The 25758-nt window shown below is 43.6% G+C and overlaps 1 protein-coding gene across 3 annotated transcripts in view; it reads left to right on the top strand.

Annotated features, from left to right (window-relative positions):
* Window positions 1–25758, top strand: part of LOC138481725 (maternal DNA replication licensing factor mcm6-like) — an 860230-nt gene that overhangs the window by 658374 nt on the left and 176098 nt on the right. For all 3 annotated transcript variants that reach the window (XM_069613836.1, XM_069613835.1, XM_069613837.1), the window contains exon 15: window positions 3064–3172. In XM_069613836.1, the coding sequence (XP_069469937.1) occupies window positions 3064–3172 (109 nt within the window). The remainder of the gene's footprint in view (window positions 1–3063; window positions 3173–25758) is intronic.

The raw sequence follows: 25758 nt of genomic DNA, 5'->3' as shown, positions 1-25758 counted from the left end.
ATAACATTAACAGATTGCAAATTGCGCAAAGCAGCACCCTTAGTCGCCTTTAGTATCAAGAAAAGAGCACATCTCCCAGGCAAGAAAAGATGCCCACTGGCACCCGATCAAAGAATTCATAACATTCAAGGACCTCACGATCACACACAGATGCCTCTCTGACTGCCCCAGCATACCTATCGGAAAGAATTCACCAGTCTCCGGCCTACAGACCAAAACGTGACAAATACTCTCACTTACTCTCAGTCCCAGCATTCAACAGAGCCAAAGCTGGCAGCACCAGCTTTGAAGTACTAGCCCTAAAAGCTTGGAACGCGCTTCCGCACAGCTTAAGAAATAAAGTCCCTCGGTGTTCAGAACGGTGCTAAAAACAAAGTTATTTAACTAGACCGTTACCACACTGTACAGTCTCGGACAGTGTTCCTCTCTAACCGCGGAACAGCCCTTCAACACTGTCATTGAATTTGTATTGCTGCCTCTGAAATATCTGTCCTAACCTGTATTAAGAGATTATGTAGCATCGCCACAATGCCTCCCGGCCGCTGGGCACTCTATAAATCCAAATAAATAAATTAGAATTCTTCTGTAAAGTACTTGCATTACAATGTAAGGAAACAAGCTTCATTTATATAGCAATTATTTATTCATGTTGCAGAGGGGTTTTGTCCCACAACACATAGTTTTACTTTTACTTTACTTGTTTGTGGAGTTGAGGTGTTTGGGAGTGACGTGTGCCTGGGGGTGAGGGGGCGGATTTTGGTGTTTCGACCTGGGCACTAAGTTGGCTAGAAACTGCCCGCTGGAACTGCATTTATAATGTTGTCAGTGTGCATGTTTTACATTTACAAGTTGGCAACATGCATATATATGTCTTATGTTTGAAGGTCATTTTAAGCAAGCAGGTTTACTTGGAAGTACTAACCCTTGGCTCGGATAGAAACTTTTGGAATTCTTTCTCTGTAATTACGGAAGCTTTTGTTTAAATTAATTGTCTGAAGCAATGTCACCACAACTAACACACGTGTTGCTACGATTACTTTGTATCTGTGATTGCGCGTTTAGAACACATATTGCATCCTTGCACTGACAATGTAATTGAACGGAGGCCAGGACTTACTGGAACATAGCTCCACTAAAAAGCTGCGACATTTGGAGAACTTCTACATGGTGCATTGACAAGACAACATTTGTTTGCACAAGTGAGCATTAAATCCCCGATGTGAAGTGTTGATTGTTTGCATCACAAGGTGGAAATATTGCATGGCAATCCGTGAGGGCCTGGACTTGCCATACACGTTTTTTTCTTTTTGCACCTTGTGTGATGAAGGCAATCGTAAATGCCTACTGCCTCGTGCGTGTGTGCACTCGTGGTGGATGGAATGTAGAGAGATCCTGTAATCGGTCTGCTTTTGCAGATGCAGAAATTCCGTGCATTGCATCAAGGCGGGCCCAAGGATTTGTGGGCCCAAGTGAGACAAATGAATTGCAGGGCCCCTTAATTAGCATTTAATAACCTCACAGGAAGTGACATCACAAGATCTGCTGTCACAAGATAATAACCACTGTGTGTAGGCAGCTGCAAAAACATAGTAATCTGAGAGGAGAATTTCCAATAACTACACTAGCAAAGTGTAAAAGGTGCCCAACTTTAAAGTCCAACAATGTACAATGAAATATTCCAAAGAGAACAAAATCCAAACATGAGAAGTGTGCATTAATGGCACTTTTATGTGGTCTTGTGGGTAAGTGTCTGCATTGGAAACATGACGACCGGGAGTGAAATACTAATAGCTGAACACTTAAGCAATCAGACTTTATTTTTTTAATGCTGCCCTCAAAAACACAGAACCGGGGTAGCGTCTACTCGTTAAAGTGGGCGGACGATGTCGACCCACATTTATTGACTTGTGCCCTGAAAATCAGTACAGGGCCAGAACCAGAGAAAATATCCCCTCCAGGATGACAACCTCTTGTCACATCCTTGGTAAATATGCATGGCTCACTTGCATGCTTCATATACAATGTAAGGAAAATGTCACATTCTACTTCAACGCTTTTTGGCTTGGTAAATATAAACGTCTGGAAATAAAGCAACTGGCTAAAACGTTTTTGTGCAATATATTTAATTGTGCTGGAAGAAGGCACAAATTGTAGATGGCTAACTGCTGCTTTGCATGTGCTTTCAATATATAAATGCCCCTTTGCAGTTCCTAACACAACAATGTTCTCTTAAATAGGCCACCAATAGCAAATTGCACCCTCTTTAAACACTCTGCTTTAATAAAGAAAGTGATCCGCTGTGCTTATGAGGCCCCCACAGTCTATTGGGCCACTGGGAGGGGTGTGTCATTTGAGTCGCAGCAGGAGGTTGACAGTTGACAAGTTACCTCACCAAAAGAATCAAAAACCTTGACGGACATCAGCTCTTGAAAAAGATTTGCCGGCAAGCTTCCCCATCATGCAGGCTGCAGCGCGTGCCGCCCGTGCGCTGTGGACTGCAACAAGCTTATGGACTCTGAGCATGCGATACATGCTGCAGCCTGCAAGAGGAAGTCAATGGCTCCCTGGATGCGGGGCACTTGCAGGCACATCGTCCAGTGCAGCCGCACATGCTGCACACACCTAGAGCCAGCCCCGCATTGCATCAGAATCCATAACTAATCTGCCAGCGTCAAAATTGCATGCAGGAAGAGATACTCCCATATTTATCAGACGGGGTTGATCAATTTGTTCTGTGCCTCCTACCCGCCCCCCAAACACCTCATACTTTAAAATCACCTGGAGCAGTACACGAGGCATAAAGCCATACTTTAACAGTTTACACATGATTTTACAGCTCGTGTGCTGCTTTGGGCACAGGCAAAATGTCCCTCGGTTCAATCCAATTCTAGACTACCACATCTTAAATCTTAAATGATAATGCAATGGAAAGTGTTCTTGCATAGCGTATGTCTGAAACTATTGGCAGCCCTGCAGCGCTTCAGACCATTATGTATAAAGATGTTTTTCTTCTCCAATCTTTGAAAAATGAAACTAATGAAATGTAATGCTTTGGTTATTAAGGTTCATCCAAAACATGTGAAGGAAGCCTTCAGATTGCTAAATAAATCGATCATTCGCGTGGATACACCAGACGTTAGTTTCGATCCAGATGAAGGAAACAATATAGAAGGTAAGACTAGCGAACATTTGAACATGAACATCATGTGTGTGGTGGAGAAATTAATAGGTTTTACTTTTATATTTGCCTACTTTAATTGTTACACAACTTATGTACAACTTTGCAAATTAGTCACAGAGGCTGATGTTATAGGACTGTTGGTATGGTGCAAGTGCAAAGAGCACTAGGGCAAAGGTTACTGTGGGAGTCATTAACCCACTTATGCTCTGCCCTGCAGCATCCCTGTGTCCTGGTGGTACCAGAATCATCAAAAGGGCCACAAAAACTCATATGCGCGCCAAAACCCATGGAAATTGCACTCTAAAAAGCACAAAAAGATGGCGGCCAAATCTATCATGCATGTTGTCAGTGGTGGAACGGAGACCTCACTTCTAAAACATGTCATTGGGCTGCCCAACCAGTAAAAATGGAGCACAGATGAAAAGCAGTGCTTTGCTGAAAGAAATCCGAAATCTTGCATTTAAATCCTTTTTCTTGCTTGCTGAAAATGCAGAATGCTGGTCCAAAACACACACAAACATCCAATCTTCTTGCTGGGTGTCACATTTTACTGAATTCAAGAAATCATTGTGAACTTATCAACAATATCCTGGAAAGCTGAATTGGTCATCAAAACACCCACGGCACAAGTTTGCCTGCCTGTGAAATCTGTCAAAGTATGGGTGCTGTACCAGCGGCTGCATGAATGACAGCTGTCAGTAGTTTGCATCAGAAGTTTAAACTTGTGCAATTGAAATCAAATGTCTGGAAACTAAGTGACCTGTTATTGGGAGTAACCTAGGTTGTAAATATTTAATTTCCATGGTTTAGGAGCTGGAATAAGAGTTCTAGCCGCTTGTTTGAAAATTGCAAGTGTTGTTTTAAACCAAGAACAATGTAATAAAATGACATTGGTGGCTTTGAGTCAGCTTAAATTCATACCAGTTCCACAGCTTCTCCCAACAAAAGGCACCTCCCTTCTGCCTCCCACCAAGGCCAGGAAATCACACCTTTGTGAGAATTAGATCAAGGGAGGAGATCTTGGGCTGCGGGCAGAAGGGGACAATGGACTTTCTCTGGCTGAAAGGATATGCAGATTGTGAAGTGTCAAAAATGGCCTCTCCCTGAAGGAAGGAGGCAGATGGCTTCAGACCTGCCAGGAGGAAAAGGAGGCGGGGACAGACAACCATTTGTGGATTCACAAGCACACAAAGCATATTTTTAGAAAGACTGATAAATGTGCAAATTTGTAAAAAAAATTATAGAATTAACAGCATTGTTAATGTGATTTTTGGGTGCACATTTTAAGAGATGCCAGAACTCTGTGCGATGTTCTGGGAAGGCAGTCAAAATTCTGGTTTTGCAGCAAATGTATTTGTCAGAAGCATGAAACTTCACACGCTTATGCCCATATGCAATGCGCACATGTGTACATATTTTGGATAAATAAGATAGTGTCCCAGACAAAAAGTGTGAAATTCTGTCAAATCCAGACCCAAGATCCTACAGCGACGGGGCTTTGAAGAGGATTTGCTCCACAAAATGTGATCTAGATATGTTGTTATAAATTCTGCAGCATTTTAAATATGTATTCTGCTAAAAGTAGATTTCATGTTCAAAAGCCAAGGGGAGGATTCTCTGACTCATAACCCACATCATCATGGTGACACCCTGTTTTTTCCTCCAATCAAGGGAGAAGGGAGATTCTAACCTATAGCCTGCCAAGGGGGTGTGCTTAGGATAATTCAGCATACATACCTCTTTATTAAATGCATAAATAGAGACAGCTGAGGACTTAGGACACACAGATTCACCCACTATCCAATTTCTGGCGAAGCACCTTGAAGATCCATCCATATTCTTTGCCCCAGACTCTAGAAACTTGGCAAAGCAGAAAGGCCCACTCTATTGCTGAATCATTCTCAGCTAGGCCTTAAAATTCCAGAAACGGGAATTTACCCCAGACCTCTAAGGGGAACCAAAGAACAGCCAGGCTGTGTTGTAACTGCTTTCCTGTTAAATAATTATCTTCAGAACCGAGAAGGGCAGATTAAACCCAATCCTGTGCCGTGCTGTGACCAGAGAGCCATTGCAGACCCAGTCCAGTCATGCTGTGCCGTGCAGACCAGAGCACCTTGCTGTCCCAGTCCGGTGTGCCCAGCAAAATTCCTGTGCAGAAAGCTTGACTGACCAGAATTCCTGATGGTTCTGTTCAAATATATATAGTGAGTATCTCAGAGTATAAAACTGTCACTAGCCCATGTACTATCAATAGTAAATCCCCATCTCAAATCCATCCTCTTATATCCAGAACTGCATTGTTCGAATTATTTGAATTGCCTGAACCCTCTATCTCATCCCTACTATCTTCGTTCTGTAATAGTATTGTCAAACATATCTTTGTACTGATATATTTCATTTGAAGAAGGCAAGCTTCTCGGCAGGCAGTCGCCCTGGTCTAGTGTCTGAGCTTGCATGTAGTATTTTCTTCTTCATAGTCATTCCATAGTGTAAAGAAATCCTGTGTCTTTTAAAAGCTCTTCTGTTTTCCCCATTCATTCGCCTATCTCAGAAAAACTACCTCCACTAAAATGTCCATAACTTCTTCAAATGTTATGCTAGAAACGGAATTTAAATGTCTGCTTGTAACTAACATTCTCTTTATATAGAATCCAAAACCGCATTCCAAATCCTTATATTTCTCCCGCAATCGCGATTACCACGTGTGTAAACATTTGCTGCAAATTTTCATTTTGGCAAAATCTATCGCGTGTAAAACAGCTTTCTATTGCCCCGACCTCAAATTTAAGTTTTCACATTGCTTATGACTCTCAAATCATTGCTAGTGTTTGTCTGAAAGCATATAAAGTGGCTCCCGTTAGAATTTAAACAATTTCAGTGATTTAAGCCATATTTAGTGTTTTACATAATCCGTTCAAAGACCAGTTTAAAACCATTGGACAGTTTGCCAATCGATTCTGTGTCTCTCTTGTGTTTGCTGGGGGAAATTCAGATTGACATAGTATTTGAATTCTGCATTCCTGAAACCTGTTCTCTCTCCTATCTCTCTACATTGCATATTTGGGGGTTGAGGGGTGTGCAGGGGGAAATAGTAACCACATTGCTATTTGATTTGAACACACAACCACAAAGGTATTATTGCTGTGCTGCATTGTTTTTCCTCATTATTACTCCTTGTGATTAAACGGGTTGCTTAGTGTGACATTACCCCATTGGTAATCATTTTATCCCCATTAAAAATAGTGTGATTATATTGTGAATATATAAATAAATATTTTAACTTTGCAAACCAGCCCGATTCCTGGTTCAGTGTGACCGGGGAGGGGGGGGTGTTCCAAGAGAGGGGTGTGATATAAGTGGTACATCGTTCATAATAAAAGCTCTTTTAGATATAAATAAATAAGGATTTCAGTCGTGCATTACATGCTAGGGATTGACTTAGGTGAAGTGCCGGATTGAAATCACTTAGATTGGGGGCTCGTCTCGCGATTTCTGAATTAGACATACCACTTGTGACAGTCTAATACAGCGTGCTAACTGATTTGGTACATAAACGCTGTTGGGCTACCACACTGTGCTACACTGTAAAAGCACCCTTCAATAGGAACGCTCTAAGGAGTTGGCCTGTTTTGTAAAAATAAAATAACTCCTGTAAGTCAGAAAGGAAATTAATATTCCGTAATGGCAACCCCAGTAGAAATTTATATTACAAAAGAACTACTACTGCACAAATTATTTGTCAAGGGTGAATGGACAGAGCAGGATCAGAATGTTTGGTTGCAGGAAATCAAAGAACAAGCCACTGCCCCCGGATTAGATACATGGCAGGATCAGGGTCCATTGCACATGGAACTTGGTGAATTGAGCATGGCCCCTAAGGTGAAAGAAGAGCATAGTAAAATTGCCAAAATAGCGACATATCTGCACCTCCACATTGGAGCAAAACAGGAAAAACATGCCGAAAACCTAGATCCGGCAAATGGGCAACTACAATCATTGGAAAAAAAAACTGATTTGGACTGTGCAGAGCAAAGGTTACAAAAGAGCCTAGAACCAGAAAATGAAACCAGACAGTACTTGATGAAAGTAAAAGGAGATCTGGATATCCTGCAGCAAGAGAAGGTAGAACAGGATACCAAAGTACTGGCGCTGCAAAAAGAGTGCCAAGAAAGTTTGGACTCCCTACTACGGAGCCAACAAAAGCTGAAGCAGCAATTGAACTATAATCGAGTCTGGGGAAAGCAGATAGTCACCCTGCAAAATCGCCTAGAATCCTCAAAAGAGGAACATAATAAATTAATTCTGAAAGACCTTGACTCCCAAACTGAATTTGATGAAGAGTGCCAGAAAGCTTGTGCACTCTAAAAACAAAGGGACAACCTGGCTGTACAGAGGGGTACTCTAATTTAGTAAAGGGACACCTTAAGCCAGGTGGTCAGTTATTTAAAAACCAAGATGGAAGAAAATCACATGGCCCTTCAAGGACTGGGTGAGCTTCAAAAAGACTGTGAAAAACAGAGCACACCAGGAGGATGGAAGATGCTCTAGCAAAGAATGACCAGGCCAGTAAGGACAGGACTCGGGAGGTAACCCTCCTGCAGCAAAAATTGGCCCAATACTCCAAAATTACACAGGAAGCACAGAGAGACAATGAGGCTCTCTGAGAAAAATGACAGGCTCCATAAACAGGTAGCTATGCAGGAACGACTAATAGACACTAGTAAGGCCTTGATAGAAGAACAAAAGGGCCAGGTTCTTGCATGGAAACGGGGAGTAGGGGCTGAGCGAGATGAGGTCCGCTGGGAGACGGAAACACCTGAGCATAACCTCAGGAACCCTGGTACCAGAGACTTTCATCTCTTCAACTCCAGGGACTCTGCCACCCCCATGTCCACTGGCGGACATGAGCCAAGGGCCACAGGGATGGCAGACTTCAACCCAATGGGGAATATGGGGCTCATAGATCAGCGCCTCCCAGGAATGGATGGGCGGGCATCTGTGTATGGGTTCCCAAGTGCTAGGATCATCTTCTCTGATCAGGGAGACTCCAATGAGGGGAGGATCCGAGAAATGGATCCTCAAAAATATAATTTACCCAGAGATCCGATGGTAACATTTGGTGGGGACCTCCATGAGAGTAGGCCCACTAAGGGCATCCTGAAAACCTCTTCCAAGCTAGGACAGTGGTGGGGGGTACTCAGCCAATCCTGGGAGCAAGGAAGAATCAGAAGACTCTTCTGAGCACCACAGGACTCAAACTAGGCCCCCACATTCTGCCAGCCATTCCCAAGATCGCAGAATCCGGGAGAGCCTAGAAGACAAGACAGGCACCTCTGGTAGTAGTGCCTCTGAGTCAGAGGATGAGTGGACCAGGGTCACCCAAACTAAAAAAGCCAACAAGGTCAAAAGGACCTTGCTCAAGGACCCCCTGGAACAAATAAAAGCCATTAGGAGCATCATCACTCATTATCACAAGAATGCAAAATATTCGGTTTGGGAGCACCTTGAGCTATTTGAACAAATGATGGAAACTTTCCATGTGAAGGACAGCCAAAGCTGTATTCAATATGTTAAGTGGACATTTTCTCCAGAGTACTCCAGCTTCTTTGCGGGGCTGGAGGATCAGAATCATTCCAGATGGTCCACCTATAGGGCGGCCATCCTGAAACACTTTTCTATTCACAGGAATCCTCAGGAGGCTCGCAAGGCAGCCTACAACTTGCAATGCGGGGAAGATCAGGTCCCACAAGAATTTGTTCAAGAGTTAAAACGTGCCTTTGAGCAGACCACTAGAAGGGTGTGCACTGACGGCAAAGAATTTGTAAACACTTTTTCATGCTCTCCCTAAGTATATCATGACCCAGCTAGTGAGGGACTTTCACGAGAAAAGATCGCTAGACTGGGTCATTGAACAAGCCACGTGCATTTATGAGGTGCAAAAGCCGGTGGAAAATAAAAATAATGGAAAAAGCCCCACAACAAGCAACACCCCTGCTGCTGCTGCTAAAGTGGCCGAAGTTAAGGTTGCCCCCATTTTAGATTTAGAGATGAGGGGCGGGGGGGCTAAAAACCTGCCTGCACAGAATCAAAGCAACCCCAAACCCATAAGGCCCTTGGGCTAATCACAAACAGGGAGCCAGGGAGTTAATCCCACAAATGGGCCCCCTAACTCCCCTGACTACATCAGCCCACGCTACAAGGGCAATAGACCCATCCTGGGTTGTGTGGGCTCCTCCAGCCCAAGGGGGGGTCCAACCTGCCACCTGGAAACCCAGGGAACTTCCCTCCTCACTTCCCCCAGGAGTGCAGTAACCCCCCAAATACTGGACAAAATGTCCTTCCTAGGTACCTGCCAAATTTCAACCCCCAAAACAACCCATCCTTCTTTCCCCACTATCCTGAGCCCAGACAGCCCGATCCGGGAGAGGGGAGGCCAAGGGTGGAGGGGTACCCAAACTTTCCTAACCTGGGGTATTTCGGGAGAAGGGATAGCTATCCTTCCCGGGATCAACCCAGGGGAGACATGAGGACCCCGTACCAGTCAGAGCGGGTGTCACAACTAGAGCGCCAGGTCCAGAACATGACTCACAATCTGGGTCGCATGCTGATGGCTCAACAGAACCCTCAGATGAGCATGGTGGCTCAGAATGCCTCAAATCCTGGACCATGTGTTCCAGAGCATTGACGGGGGAAGAACCCCGACAGCCCACCGGTTCCCAAGGAGGAAGCACAAAGGGAAGGGGGTGTAAAGCCTTGAAAGAAGCATCCTTGGCCTCTTGTAAAAAGCCCCTGGAAACCTAGGAACCAGAACCAAATCTCCTGCCCCCGAAAGTCTGCAACCCAAGGAGCAGAGAGGGGGTAGGAGGAATAAGAGCCCAAAAGGACCCATTTTGTGGAGGAGGTACAAATCTTCCAGTTTGAAGGAGAGGGATCCTAAGAGGATCGTGGGGAAAAAAGGATCTTCTCCTTCAGGGATGGTGGAATTCCTCCCAAATAAAAATGGGACCCAAGGATCGAAATCCAGACTGGGTAGATGTGGGGACTGAGTTAGCACCGCCCATCATCAAAGCCCAGAATCATCAGCATGAAAATCCCCTGGTTCAAAGCCATCCTGGTGACTGCCTCCAAAAAGGGAGGGGCAGCCCAGAACCAGGGGAACCCAAAACTTCCCCCCATATCTGTCACCTTTTTTCTTCCAGATTCTCAAGACTCCAAACAGAATCCTTCCAAATTACCTTTCTTTCAGTATCCAAAACCAAGAAACTAACCCACCAGTTGTCCAAAAATGTACATTATCTTTGCCCCCTTGAGGAGGAGGAGGAGGAGGAGGAGGGAAGATTCTATGCCCCGGTCCAAATACAGGAGCAATGTACAATTTTGGCACTGATGGACACTGGATCCCAAGCTACCCTTCTGTCAAAAAGGGCCTTTGATCAACTGAATTCAGGAATGGGGGAGAAATACGAAATTCCTCTCACCCCTCTTCCTGGACAAGTTCAGAACTTTGACGGGAAGGAAATTCCCGTCGAGGGGACTGCAGATTTGGACATTAAAATTGGGCGACACAAGGTGAAGCACCCTGTCGTAGTTGTGACTCCAGAGGGCACCCCTTGTTACTAGGAAATGACATCCTGCCTGGATTGTCACCCCTCATAGATTGTTGAAACCAGGTCCTCTGGACACAGACTAGCCGACCAATAAAATTGAAACAGAGTGTCAACCATGTTAGTTTAAACGGCACATGCCACATGGTTGAACAAAAATTTGACCAAATAGAATTTCATTTCCAGAACAATCAAATCCCAGACGTGACAGTAATTGCAGTAGGACCACAAACTGGTGATGGGGGAGGAGTCCTCTCTATTTCTGAAAATCAAACTTCCTTCCAGTCTAAGGTGGCATTACACACTGGCAGGAAATACTCTGAAATTCTTTACAAATTCACAATCAGAAAATCGCACTCCTATAGTCCAGAAAGATGAAAATCGGCTCAAAGCCTTGCTGATATTCAGAAAATTGGAGAGCAGTTGTTCATCCCTATTCAGTTAAATGAAGGGAAGGACTCTGTTCTCACCTTAGTATGTGTGAACAACGTTAAGAGCTTCATCAGTGAAGCCATGTTCCGCAAACTCCCAAAAAATCCAGCCATTCCCACTTTTAAACTGTTAGACAAATGGGAAATGGACCTGGAAACACCGAATTCTAAACATCTCCTGCCTAGCAGGTGTATTCTCAAAATTTCCATAGACAACAAGAGCATTGTCCATAATTGTTGGGTCGTGCGAGATGTCCCTGCTGCATTTTACTTAGGCAGTGACATTCTCAATTGCTTTGCCATTAGTTTGGACCTAATAAACTTCAAAGCCTGGTCCCGATTAGCGGGTAATCCCATGGACGTTGATGGCCCAGAGGAAGCATTTAGGTCAGCTAAACTGCTGCCTAATGCAGTTGAAATTGAGATTGGAGAGCAAGTCATCATCCAAGAACGGACCCGACAATTCTCTGTGAAAGTTAAGAGGACAGAAACTGAAAACCCTGAAGCCTATGTGCATTTGAATGCTCATTTCCAACAGCAGGGATTGGGGGTAAACCCAACACCACTAGTCAACATTGAACATGACACCATTCCAATAGAGGTGGATAGCAGTGACCTAAAGAGTATCACTCTGGCCGCAGGCACCATTATTGGAATGGCTGTTGATGACTGACATTTTTCCATAGATTTAGGTAATGAACTGTCCCAATCCCCAAGGACTGTTTTGACAGTGATAGCGATGATGACACAACACCAGACAGGATCTTCACCTGGCATGGGGGCGAATTTCCCGGTGTACACTTCCTGCCCTTATGGTAAGAAGCATATGACCTGTGACTTCAGGAGGGATGAGGTGATCTTCCAAGTCCACAAGGGCTGCCTTCCCCACCTAAAGCCACCAGTCCAAATCAGCACGTTGACCAGGGACTTCTCCACCCAGTTGGAGGAGGCTGCTGAGATAGTAAAACCGGAAGTCTTTCCAGGCTTCAGGCAGATGGTTGAAGAGAGAGCCAACCTAGCTGATGCCTGAGAGACTCTGGAGCAAAAGCAAAAATTGAAATGAGTTTTTAGATTTTTAAGATCTTTGTGGTGGACTGACATCCACACAACAATTCCCACGGACCCTGGCATGACTCCAGTGTTTGAGAAGCAATATCGCTTGCCTCTCATCTTTGGGAGTCCCTTACTGAAATAATTAAGAACATTGAGTCCCGTGGGATATTTCGCCCAGTCCACAGCACCTTCAATAATCCGGTGCTGGGGATTTTGAAACCAAACGGCCAATGGAGACTCTGTGCTGACCTTAGGGAGCTCAACAAACTGGTGCATATTTCCCGATGGCCTCTTCCCTACAGGTCCAGGGGTCACAGGTATTCACCGCCATTGACTTGACCAATGGGTACTGGACTGTACCGGTCAGTAGGGATGACCAATACAAGCTGGCCTTTACCTTTGGGGGGCAGCATTACACATGGACCCGGACTCCCTTTGGATACATCAACTCCGGCAATGAATTTAACATTTTTCAACACAAGGCCATGCCTGACCTGGGAGAAAGGGGTAACCTGGCCTATGTAGATGATCTAGTCAAAAGCTCAACTGTGGAGGAACACATAGCAGAGATCCGTTATGTTCTGACAGTTGAGGGCTGCCGTAGCAAAACTCTCCTTTCAAAAGGCACAGTGGTGCAGAACCAGTGTCAAATTCTTGGGGCATGGGATTACTCCTCAGGGTCTCTGTCCCCAGGAAAAGAAAGTGGAAGCACTCCAGAAATTAAGACCACACAACTCTGCGGGAACTAAGGAGCGTCCTTGGACTAACTAATTATAGCAGAAAGTTCATTGAGGATTACGCAGAGATCACAAGACCCCTGATCTATCTTTTGAAGGGGGGGTCAAGTGGGAGTGGGGCCCAGAACAAGCTGAGGCAGAAGGAAAACTCAAAAGAAGCCTCACACACGCCTTGTCTAGCTTTCCCGATAAGAAACAAGGAGTTCTTCTTGGAGACAGGGTTCTCAAATACATGCTTGACTGCAGTATTATATCAAAAGCAGCACAAGGTCAATAAAGTAATCTCCTATGCAAATAAGACTTTATCCTCTGTGGAGGAAAAATTCAATGATTGTGAAAAGGCACTCCTGGCAACGGTGTGGGCATTGAAGAATTGCCGCCCGTTTATCCTGGGGGATCACATTATAGTGGAGACGCCACACCAGCCTCTGCAATATCTCCAAAGTGGCAGAATCCCGGCCGGAAATGTTAGTAATTCCCAAATTACTTCCTGGATTCTGTCAATGCAAGGCTTTCCTGTGAGGGTCAGATATGGCCAAAACAAGAAGAGTCCCCTCGTGCAAGGTCTGGCTGACTTGAATGATTGTGCCAGAGAAAACTGTCTCGAGAACGAAAGTCTTAAAATCAATGACAACATGGAGGCATACCTTAATTCCCCACACAAAACCTTTGAAGAAGACCAGTGTGAGGGATTGCCCACGGTCTATGTGGATGGATGCTCCTACCATGTTGAAGACAACGGGGGGAAAAAACTTGTGGCTGGCGTAGGGAATGCGTGGGTGAATGATGCCCCAGAAGCCTCCGCTGTGTACAAGATCTGTCCCCGAAGTAGTCAAGTGGCAGAGTTGATGGCTGTGCATCAAGCCATCTTCACTGCTGTCCAACACCAACTCTACGAACTGGTCATAATCACAGATTCGGATTATGTACAGAACGGGTTCGTGGAGCACCTGGTTAACTGGAAAACCAGAGGCATGCTATGTACTAATAAACCATTGAAACATGGGAAATAAATCCAAAATATTGATGATCTGGTCACCTCGAATGGGATGACCATCTACTGGAAAAAGATCAAGGGTCATTCCAAAGTAGAGAGACCAGACAAAACTGGAAATGACCTGGCTGATCAGCTGGCAAAAACTGGAGCCATCCAAGGGGATCTACTTGAGATCGAGACCCCGTTGGGCGAAATCCAGGTCACTGCTATCACTATGTCCCAAACAAATGCTCACAATGAACTCAACTGCACCATAGAGTAAGGAGACCCCAGATGCTGATTAGATTATGGCTCAAAAAGGGGATCCAATAACTGGTAAATTGTATCAACACATTGAGGACCCTGAGAGTTTTCCCCTGATTGATACCGATTACTTATTTTTTTAATTTTTTTTTATTATTGATATCGTTGAAATAAATCAACTTTTCAATACAAAACATCACATACAATTGAGCTTAAAAAGTACACAAGATTAAGAAAGAATTCATTATGATAGATTGAAGCATTAAAATTGATACATAAGGATGATGTACAATTCTCATTAACAATAAAGGAGAAGAAGTTATTCAATTTAGTTCATATAAAACAAGTCTCACCAGAAATACTGAGAACGAGGATTCAACATGCCATTCCTAGATAAACGACAGAGAGCTCAAGTAAACAGCAACAATTGTTTAACAAGTTAAGTTCACTCCATAAAGAAAATTGACAATGGCAATTTGAAGGGAAACATTGGTCGTCAGCAGTAATGTGGACCATCTTTCCACTGATTCTAAGTTCCCTAAGTAGCTACAGTGCCATGAGAGAAATTTCAAGCGCTCTTGAACTAGCGAAGGGCATAGCGAGAGTATATGCTCTAAGGTTTCTATGGCTTTAGTATCACCACAAAATCTACAGAAAGAGGCCACCTCTTCACAGCCCTTCCGTTTGGCCAAAAGTTCACGAGTGTGCCATAAGTTCAGGCGCATTCTGAGGATGGCTGAGCGTATTCTCTTACAGGGAAATTTTAAGAGATCAGGTTCAATACATCCCAACCTCTTGTGTCGAAATTTTTCAGGGATTGCGGACTTATATTGCAAGCATTTGTTACGAGTATTAATCCAATCATGGCGGTAAATTGTTTTACTTTGTTTGGATTGGTCAAAAGCAATTTAAGCGACGCATCTGCCTCTACCAAAGTGCGATAAATTGCCCGCAACCACTGTTTGACAAAAGAGTGTTCAGTATGGAAAATGTAATTCGACAAATTGTAGAATATTGTGCTCACAGTGAGGTAGAAGAGTTTTCCGCAATAAGGCACATATTCTCCACTGATACTGAGCATAAAGAGAAGCGAGACCTAATTCATACCGTATCCAGGCTATCGGGATACATTGAGGTAGCTGAAGAATGGCTTTCCAGAATTTGCCTTCGAGCTTATCAAAGACTTTTGGTAGCCATGGTGATTGAGACTCCAAACCATATAGAATACATGGGGTGGCTTTTTGTTTCCAAAAGAGCACAGCTGGTTGCATCGAAAAAGCACCATATTGATGCATTATAATTTTTGTTTGGGAGATAGCCGAATTAAGCTTACACTGAATAGCCTTGAGGTGAGCATTAGTCGAGACACTAACATCAAAGACCATACCAAGATAAACATAGCTTGATACTATCTCCAGATTTATGTGATTGATGGACCAAGATGAAAGAGATCTCATTGTGTTACGTGCTCTATAGACAACAACCTGGGTTTTGGTTGTATTCACACGTAAATCATTGGCCAATATATAGCTATTAAAGCCATCAAGAGGTTTTTGTAGTCCAACTGGAGTTTTGGAAACTAACACCAAGTCGTCGGCATACATTAAAGTTTGAATCTGGCAATTGTTTATCTTGGGGGAGTCCGATGTTATTTCCTCAAAGACCTTTCGCACATCATACATAAAGTAATTGAAAATTGCTGACGCAAGAAGGCAGCCTTGTTTAAGGCCGCGAGCAGTAGGAATGGCTCTGGATAGAAGACCTTCTAGGTTCAGTCTAATGCGCACTGAGGTTTCCCCATGCAACAACTGAATAATTTGTTGTAGAGTGGACGGACACTTATCTCTGGTAAGTTTTGCAAAAAGAATCGGATGAGAGATGGCATCAAATGCCGTGTGGAGATCCACAAAGGCAAAATAAAGTGCTTGTTTGGTATTTTGCGCTTGAGATTTAAGAGCGTTAAGACAGAACAAGTTAATATTTGTTCCTAGACCCGCAAGAAAACCCGTTTGAAACGGGTCTCTTGCATGAGCTACTTTGGTCCAGATGTTAAAGTCCCTCAAAATAAGTTTGGAGAAAAGCTTTCCGGGGGCATCAAGAAGGGCAATGGGTCTATAATTGCACGGTAAAGTGCGGTCGCCCTTTTTGTGAATAGGAACTATAATAGATGTTTTCCATGAGTTGGGAATCTCGCGAGTCCTGATGATAGATTGGAAGAGATTTAATATTTCAGTCCACTTTGTAGGGTTCAATTTAAACATATGATTACTAAGGCCATCCGGGCCTTTGGCCCGAGAAGAGCTAATATGTCTGATGTATTCTTCAAGTATAAGTGGGGAACAAGCAAGAGACCAACGCTCGGAATCACTGGGTAGCTTGACCAGAGGCACAAACGACGAGTCTGCATATAGGCTAGAATAGTGTTTGATCCATTGGGTCTCAGTAACACTGGAGGCCTGTAAAGTACCTTGAGATTTATTAGCACATTGGTTGAAAATTGCCCAAGTTTCGGCCGTATTCTTGTTTGCTATTAATTTAAGCATATGTTCACCATCTACTTGTAAAATGTGTGCACAATGTTTCATCCAATTGTGGAATTTGTTTTTAACGATTCGCAACTGTTGAATGGAATTAGGCAAATTCATTTTGAAAATCATTCTTTTTTCACGATGATATTCAGTCTTTTTAGCCTTGATTAGTGGATTGAAGGTATGTTTGTGTAGATGAAGCTCTTTTTTTTTTATATGGTTTCATACAGAAATCAAAAGTAAGGAGAAGGTGGGTATACTGTTTTGGATAAATAGAGCTATCATTTGAGATAACTAGACAAGCTAGAGATGACAAATTACTATTTGACCAACGAAAGCGCATTTTAGCATTATTGACTATTTATGACTTTTTGATAGTTAAATAATTCCACTTAATTGTAAGCACAAGTAGGTGATCACTATGTACTTGTGGAAATATTTTAAAAGTGCTTATTTGTCCAGTTAAGTTGGTATGTGTATACATATAGTCTATTGTAGTAGATATGGAACCCCTATGCCATGTGGGCTGAGCCGGAATATTGCCTTGAATTTCACCATTGGTCATGTGAAAATGGCGATTTGACATAAAGGAGGTCCATCGCTTAACCTTCTCCATTGTGATTTTTCCTTTAGGATTGATACAGTCCAAGTTAAGATCACCTACGATAAGGGTATCCGTAATATCTTGGGAAAGGAGTACCAAATCTAAAAGTCTGGACAAACCTGCATAAAAGGCAGTATCAGTCACCCTAAAGGATTGCGATAAATATTAATCAATGCAATAGTATGTGCTGGACATGTAATCTTGACAAGTTGGATAAAGGCAGAAACAGAATCCGAGGCTTCAATGGTGAAACCACTGGATATGTTCACTCCTGTCAATAATACTGATGATGGTCGACCTCTTTGACTCGCAATGGCTGGAAGGAGAACAATCTCAAAATTGTTCCAGAAAGGTGTTTGCAGGAGCCAGGTTTCCTGTAATGCTATTATGTCCATAACAGCTGGAAAGTTAGCAATGGAGGTTTGTAGATGTGTATGACCTCTAGTGTTCCAACTAGCAACATTAATGAGATGGTCTCTAGATGTTTCTAATGGTTATGACATAAACGACTCGGCATGACCAATATTCTGAATCAAAGGGAAGCTTGTGCTAGATTGATTCGATGGTTGCTTTACATTAGAGTCCTCATTCATAAATGCTGGGTCTTGTTCTAATAAGAAACCCATCGAATATAATTGCATTTTTGATTTCCAGATGGTATTTAGAATGATACCCGAAGGTATCCACAAATGCACCACTGAACGAGTATTCTCAGAAATAAATTCAATCTGCTCAATGTCACTCGAACTTATGTCTTCAAGCTCCACCACTTCAGAGAAAATGTTGAGCACACTACGACGGTTCAAATCGTAGGTGCCAAAATTTCCTCCTCGACACTTCAAAATTAAAGAATGACATTTACGCCGTGCCAAGGGAATGAGAAGTGGGTACCGCTAGGGGATTATTTCGGGATTTGTGGCTAACAGAATGAAAAGGATCGTTTAGATTAGGTTTAGATAGATCTGAAACGTGAGATGAGATAGCATGAGGGTGATTGTCAGTACGCAAAGAAGATTGTTGAGTTACTATGGATGTTGGCATAGAACTCGGTAAGAGCCACTGACTCAGAGACGAAGTTGGACCACTTGATTTTTGAGGAAGCTTAGAAGGGATAGGCTGAGAGCAGGAGGCCAAATAAGCATCTACAGCCTCACGTATTTGTTCTGCCGAGATTGTGGTGGAAGAGTCGATGCTCTTTTTGGTGACTGAAGACACAATTTTGTCACTAACTAGATTTGTTTGGCCTTTGTAATTGTTTGGAAATTGGCAAGAGGAGGCTAACTCAAGTTCACGAATCAAAGCATCTAAAGGAGGATGGCTAGAGGCCATGGTAGTAATAGGCACTGGAGGCAACACTGGGATAATAGACCCAATATTGGACTGTAAAGGGCTCTGACACAGAGGTGGGGCAATTAAAATGAGGTTTGGAGAGGGCACTACAGTATTAGTTATGGGTACAGTAGTAAGTCCCAAAATGGAATTAGGATTCTGCAGACCAGAGGTAGAAGGCACTAAAGAAGTAGATATTGCTATCGGTCGTGTAGAATCGAGAGGTTGTACTGGCTTAGTGCCAAAGCAGCAATTGGGGCTTGGGACAAAGGACAAGAATTTACACTACTAATAGTAGAAGCTGAATCGAGAGCCAGCATAGGTGAAAGTTGTTTAGACACTGGCATTTGTATTGAATCTTGAGAGGCTTGTCTAGCTACCAAAGACTCAGGTACCGGGATCAAAGTTTGAAAGAAACTTTTCATGGTTTGCTTCTGTAATGTCAGAGTAAACAGGTTAGAGTTTTTCTTGTTTTTTTTCTGGGTATTGTAAGAAATTTTTTGGAGGTCTTTTTTCTGTTTCTTCTTGCTGTTGGGGACGGAATATCATTTCCTTTCTCAACAGTAATCGCAGCAGACATGGGGACTGAGGGGGGTGAGAACACTAGGGTAGAAGGATCAGTTGGGAGAATAGTGTGTGTGTCATTCACAGGATCATGAGTGGTGGTAGGATTGTCATCCTTCAGAAGTAATAATATCCGCAAATGCAGGTATAATCTGGGGAGGTGGAAAATTAAGGGACTGGGGACTTGTTGATCCGATGGTCACGATTGAAATATCGTCATCATGAGCAGTGTTAGTTGGACAAGGATCGCAGGGAATTGATGACAGATTATCAGCTAAAGTCTTGAGTAGTACTAGGGTTTCGTGTGCTTCTACTGAATGAGCAGTAACTTTGGCAACTAAACATTCAACTAGTTTGAACAGACTTTGTAGATTTAGCTGCATAGCGGCCAAAGTAATGTCGGATGTTGAAAGAGCTACCCTGGCCTCTATTGGAAAGATAGCTGGAGGGAGATGTGAGTCAACTGGTAATACAGTCCGCACTGGTGATGTTGTTGCAACAAAAGATAGGCTCTTAGACGGCACGTTTATTTTGACCACCTTATTAGATAATGAAGTATCAGATGGATTCTGAAAAGTGAGTTTACCCACAGCACTTTGAAAAGAAAGTTCCTGTGGGACTTGTATTTGGACTCTGCGGGGAGTCGGATAGACAAAGGAGATTGAGGGGGAACTTGGTGAACACTCCGAGCGTAAACTGGCTGAAATAAGATTAATTACGCTCTGAGAGTCCTGCAGTATTGAATTGTTCGAACCAGAGTGTCTTGCATGTAGTGAGAGTTCAGGCTCAAAACATGGAGAGGACATTAAAGGTCTATCTAAGTGCTTAGCGCCTCTTCTTTTAGTAGTCAAACTTGGCAAGGGTGTATGCAACATTGTGTTGTCTGAGAGTGGGAGTGCCGCTCTCATAGCGTCACTTTTAGTGTGTTCTTTCGTTATGGGCTCATAAGGAGACAGAGTGTCAAAACTTGGAAGAGCTTCACTAATGTGCTCAAGGGTTGATGGAATCTTTGTGCAATGGGAGCTGGCTAACATAGTAACAGAAGGAAAAAATCCTACGAGAGACTAGGGAGTCGTGCCGCAGGTATTGTCAAGCCCTTCTGACGTAAATTTTGAGGCATACCAGAAGTTAATAAATAGGCCATGTGAAACAAAGTAAGAAATGCCCAACAATTCAAATTTGTAAAATTAGATAAAATACAAAACTGAATTTTTCTCAATGGTACCACAACAATAGACACACAGCGGTTGAATTAGGTACCTTCGAAGTTAGAATAGAACGCTTGTAAATAGAATACAACAGGCACTTGGTTCTCATAATACAAGCATGAGTTCACGACTTATCCAGCCACAGGGTAAGGAACGCCTGACAGCTTAAGGAGCTGCCAGAGTCTGTCTCTCCCCCCTTACCCTTGTGACAATTGGGGGATTGTGCAGCTGTTAGAACAAAGAACCTCCAAACTGGAGTATTCACCGCACAAGGACACAGACACAGCCAAACAGCACAACAGCGGCTCCAGCCCTTACAGCTTCCAGGGCTTAACGCCGCAAGGGTGGCTGTGCGATGCTTTTCAGGGCAGTCCGTGTCACGTGATGCGTCATGTGGCAAAACAAGCTCCTCCTCCTTGGGGAAGCGGCCTGCAGCAAGAGCAGAGGCTCGCAGTGCTGCAAATGAAAGAACACGTGTGGCACGGGAATAGGTTCCAGTAATAAAAGCACTTGTGAAGCAGTAGCAGATTACATAGGGAAAGAGGACCTCCGAGTGTTGATGACCTGCCCAAAAATGTTCCGAATCCAAGACTGTTTGTTGGTGAGGAGATCCGTAGCTGGCCATGACCAGTGGGTGGTCCCTACCTCATTCCGAAGCCTGATGCTAAGTCATGCCCATGATGCAGCCACAGCCGGTCATCGGGGGTTTCATACGACACTAGAAATCTTGAGAGCATACTGGCCACACATGGGGCAGGACCTCGACCAATAATTGAAAGGGTGTCTTGTATGTGCACAATTTCAGCAAACATCACTCACATACCGTGCACCTCTCCAAAAGAGGGGGATGACTCTGCCTTGGTCAGATTTACAAGTCAATTTTATCAGGCCCGTGATTCGCTCCTCTAGGGGGAACAAGTACATGTTGACCGTGACACGCTTGTTCACTAAATGGGTGGAATGTCTCCCGGCCCCAAATTGCAAGGCAGAAACAGCAGCTTCCCTGATGATCAACCATATCTTTTCACATTTTGGACTACCCCAAAGGATTGAGTCAGACCTAGGTAGCCACTTCACTAGCAAAGTGATGACAAAGATGTGGGAGATACTTGGGGTCAAAAGGAAACTATACATTGCCTACCGGGTAGCCTCTAGTGGTGGAGTTGAGAGATACAACAAGACAATTGTGAGCATATTAAAAAAGTTTGTGGCAGATCAGATTCTGGGCCAAGTTGGGACATTCGATTACCTCTTGTCCTGATGGCCATCATATCTACCCCTTCTGCAACAAAAACATCAGTTTGAGCTGATGACGGGACAAAGGATGGTGCTTCCCCAGCATCTGCTCTGCAGAACCCAAGAGCAGACTTTGATCAATGTCTCCACAACTCATGAGTATGTTGAGAATCTGAGAAAACACCTTCAACATGCTTTTGCCTATGCTCAGCGGAATCTAGAAAGATCTGCAGACTGTATGAAGACCCACTATGACCTTAAGACAACTAGAAAAGAATACCAAGTAGGAGACCGGGTCTACTTGAACAATATCCAAAGGAACCAGGCCAAACAGCGCACATTCCTTCCTAGCTGGTGGGGTCCTTTTGAAATTGTAGACAGAATCTCACCAGTCGCCTACAAAATCCGTATCCCCAAAGGCAGTTTGGCAGAAGGGGAAGATAAGTTGCTCCACATCAACCAGCTGAAGTGTTGCCATCCTAGGCATACTCTGCAGCAAGTAGAGGATTCATCTGGAAACGCAGAGGGGGGCATTCCAGCTCCCTAGAAAATTCTGACTGTAAAAACCATTCCATCTGTTATAATCAGTATAATTATAAGCGGGAAAGATTGTCATTTATATGTCAAATGTATGCGTCTGCCCCACTACATGAATAGTGGTGGGGAAATGTCCAGAAATATGCTGAGTTTTGTCATCATAGGACTGAAACCAAGGATGCTAAGCACCAAGGAGGACCACTCGGGGACCAGAAGGCAAGACCCAAAGGGCCCGGGTATCACTCCATACTCTCATCCGGAACCGGCGAGGAAAACCTGTTGATCCACCACAGATGGGAGAAGCAGACACATTTTTCCACTTGGACCAAAAAGAAAAACTGAACATCCCAATCTCCCGACTTCCCCTTGATGGGTGGTCAAAAGTCAATTTGCGAGGGGGGGGGGGCTTTGTGGGATGGATTAACCCACTTATGCTCTGCCCTGCGGCACCCCTGTGTCTTGGTTGTACCAGAATCATCAAAATGGCCGCAAAACCCATGGAAATTGCGCTCTACAAAGCACAAAAAGATGGCTGCCAAATCTACCATGCATGTTGTCAGTGGTGGAACAGAGACCTCACTTCTAAAACATGTAATTGGGCTGCCCAACTAGTAAAAGTGGAGCACAGATGAAAAGCAGCGCTTTACTGAAAGAAATCCAAATTCTTGCATTTAAAACCTTTTTGTTGGTTGCTGAAGATACAGAATGCTGGTCCAAAACACCCACAAACATCCAATCTTCTTGCTGGGTGTCACATTTTACTGAATTCAAGAAATCATTGTGAAAATGCAATATCCTGGAAAGCTGAATTGGTCATCAAAACACCCACAGCACAAGTTTGCCTGCCTGTGAAATCTGTCAAATATGGGCGCAGTACCAGTGGCCACCTGTAGGTCAGCGGGCAGTAGTTTGCATCAGAAGTTTAAACTTGTGCAATTGAAATCAAATGTATGGAAACTAAGTGACGTGTTATCAGGAGTAACGTAGGTTGTAACTATTTAATTTCCATGGTTTAGAAGCTGGAATAGGAGTTGTAGCCGCTTGTTTGTAAATTGTAAGTTTTGTTTTAAACCAAGAAAAATGTAATACAATGACATTGAATTTAAGCTGAACTCGGAGCCATCAAACCAGTTCCACAACTTCCCCGAACAAAAGGCACCTCCCTTCTGCTTCCCACCAAGGCCAGGAAATCGCACCTTTGTGAGAATTAGATTAGGGGAGGAGATCTTGGGCTGCAGCAGAAGGGGACAATGGACTTTCTCTGGCTGAAACCATATGCAGACTGTGAAGTGTCAAAAATGGCCTCTCCCAGAAGGAAGGGAAGGGGGCAGATTGCTTCAGACCTGCCAGGAGGAAAAGGAGGCGGGGACAGACAACCATTTGTGGATTCACAAGCACAGAAAGCATATTTTTCAAAAGACTGATAAATGACTGTGCAAATTTGTAAAAATTATAGAATTAACAGCATTGTTAATGTGATTTTTGTGTGCACATTTCAAGAGATGCCAGAACTCTGTGCGATGTTCTGGGAAGGCACAGTGATAATTCTGTTTTTGCAGCAAATGCATTTGTCAGAAGCATGAAACTTCACACGCTTATGCCCATATTCAATGCACTCATGTACACATTTTTGATAAATTAGATAGTGTCCTGGACAAAAAGTGCAAAATTCTGTCAAATCCAGACCCAAGATCCTACAGCGACGGGGCTTTGAAGAGCATTTGCTCCACAAAATATCTGATCTAGATATGTTATTGTTATAAGGTCTGCAAAATTGTAAATATGTATTATATTAAAAGTAGATTTCATGTTCAAAAGCCAAGGGGAGGGTTCTCTGAATCATAAACCCACATCATCATGGTGACACCCTGGTTTCTCCTCCAATCAAGTGAGAGGGGAGATTCTAACCTATAGCTTGTCAAGGGGGGTGTGCTTAGGATAATTCAGCATACACACCCCTATATCAAATGCATACATAGAGATAGCTGAGGACTTAGGACACACAGATTCACCCACTAACCAATCGCTGGTGAAACACCCTGAAGAAGATCCATCTATATTCCTTGCTCCAGACTCCAGAAACTTGGCAAAGCAGAAAGGCCCACTTTATAGCTGAACCATTCGCAGCTAGGCCTTAATTTTCCAGAAACCAGAATTTACCCCAGACCTCTAACTGGAACCAAAGAACTTCCAGGCTGTGCTGTAACCGCATTCCTGCTAAAAAATGATCTTCAAAACTGAGACGGGCAGATTAAACTCAATCCTGTGCCATGCCATGCTGTGACCAGAGAGCCATTGCAGACCCAGTCCAGTCATGCCGTGCAGACCAGAGTGCCTTGCTGTCCTAGTCCGGTGTGCCCAGCAGCCTGTCCAGTCCAGTGTGCCCAGCAGAATTCCTGTCCAGAAATCTTGACTGACCAGAATTTCTGACGGTTCTGTTCAAATATATATAGTGAGTATCCAGAGTATAGAACAGATTACTGCGTGTAGAAAAGTTTGCAGCGCATTTTCCTTTTGGCAAAATCTATCGCGTGTAAAACAGCTTTCAATTTCCCCGACCTCAAATTTAAGTTTTCACATTGCTTATGACTCTCAAATCATTGCTAGTGTTTGTCTGCAACCATATAAAGCTGCTCCGTTAGAATTTAAACAATTTCAGTGATTTAAGCCTATTCCCTTCAAAGACCACTTTAAAACCATTGGACAGTTTGCTAATCAATTCGCTTTCTTGTGTTTGCTGGGGGATATTGGGGGGGTTGAGGGGTGTGCAGGGGCAAATAGTAACCACATTGCTATTTGATTTGAACACACACTCACAAAGGTATTATTGCTATGCTGCATTGTTATTGCTCATTATTACTCCTTGTGATTAAAGAGGTTGCTTAGTGTGACATCACCCCATTGGTGTTCTTTGTATCCCCATTAAAAAAAGTGCGATTATATTGTGAATATATAAATAAATATTTTAACTTTGCAAACCAGCCTGATTCAGTGTGACCGGGGGGGTTCCAAGAGAGGGGCGTGATATAAGTGGCACATCGTCGTTCAGAATAAAATAACTTTTAGATACAAATAAGGATTTCGGTCGTGCTTTGCACGCTAGGCATTGACTTAGGTGAAGTGCCGGATTTAAATCACTTACATTACCCTGGTACAAAAAGCGGTCTTCTAATGAGAAGAATAAAAACCAACCAAAGTTGCTCATCAACATGAGGGATCAGAACCCTTAACGGACTCTGAGACAGAAATGCAACCACCACAGAGGCTTCGATACTAAGACCCCAGCGACCTGAGGAGCCAAAGCCCCACGAGACTGCAAAAGACTGAAACAAAACCCCCTCTGGGAGAACTACGCCACCGCACAAGAAAAACCATACAGAATCCCTGAAGTTAAGACCAAACCAGTGGGAGAACATAGCCAAGCCATCCTTGAACACACTAACGGACCAAACCAGCGAGAAAACCGTATCCAAGTCACTCATCAACATAGGAGGCTCAAGAGCCAT

This window comes from Ambystoma mexicanum, chromosome 5p (assembly GCF_040938575.1).
Source record: "Ambystoma mexicanum isolate Mex_15411 chromosome 5p, UKY_AmexF1_1, whole genome shotgun sequence".
NCBI lineage: Eukaryota > Metazoa > Chordata > Amphibia > Caudata > Ambystomatidae > Ambystoma > Ambystoma mexicanum.
Note: the sequence above shows the minus strand (reverse complement) of the source record. Positions and strands in the feature narration are given on the sequence as shown.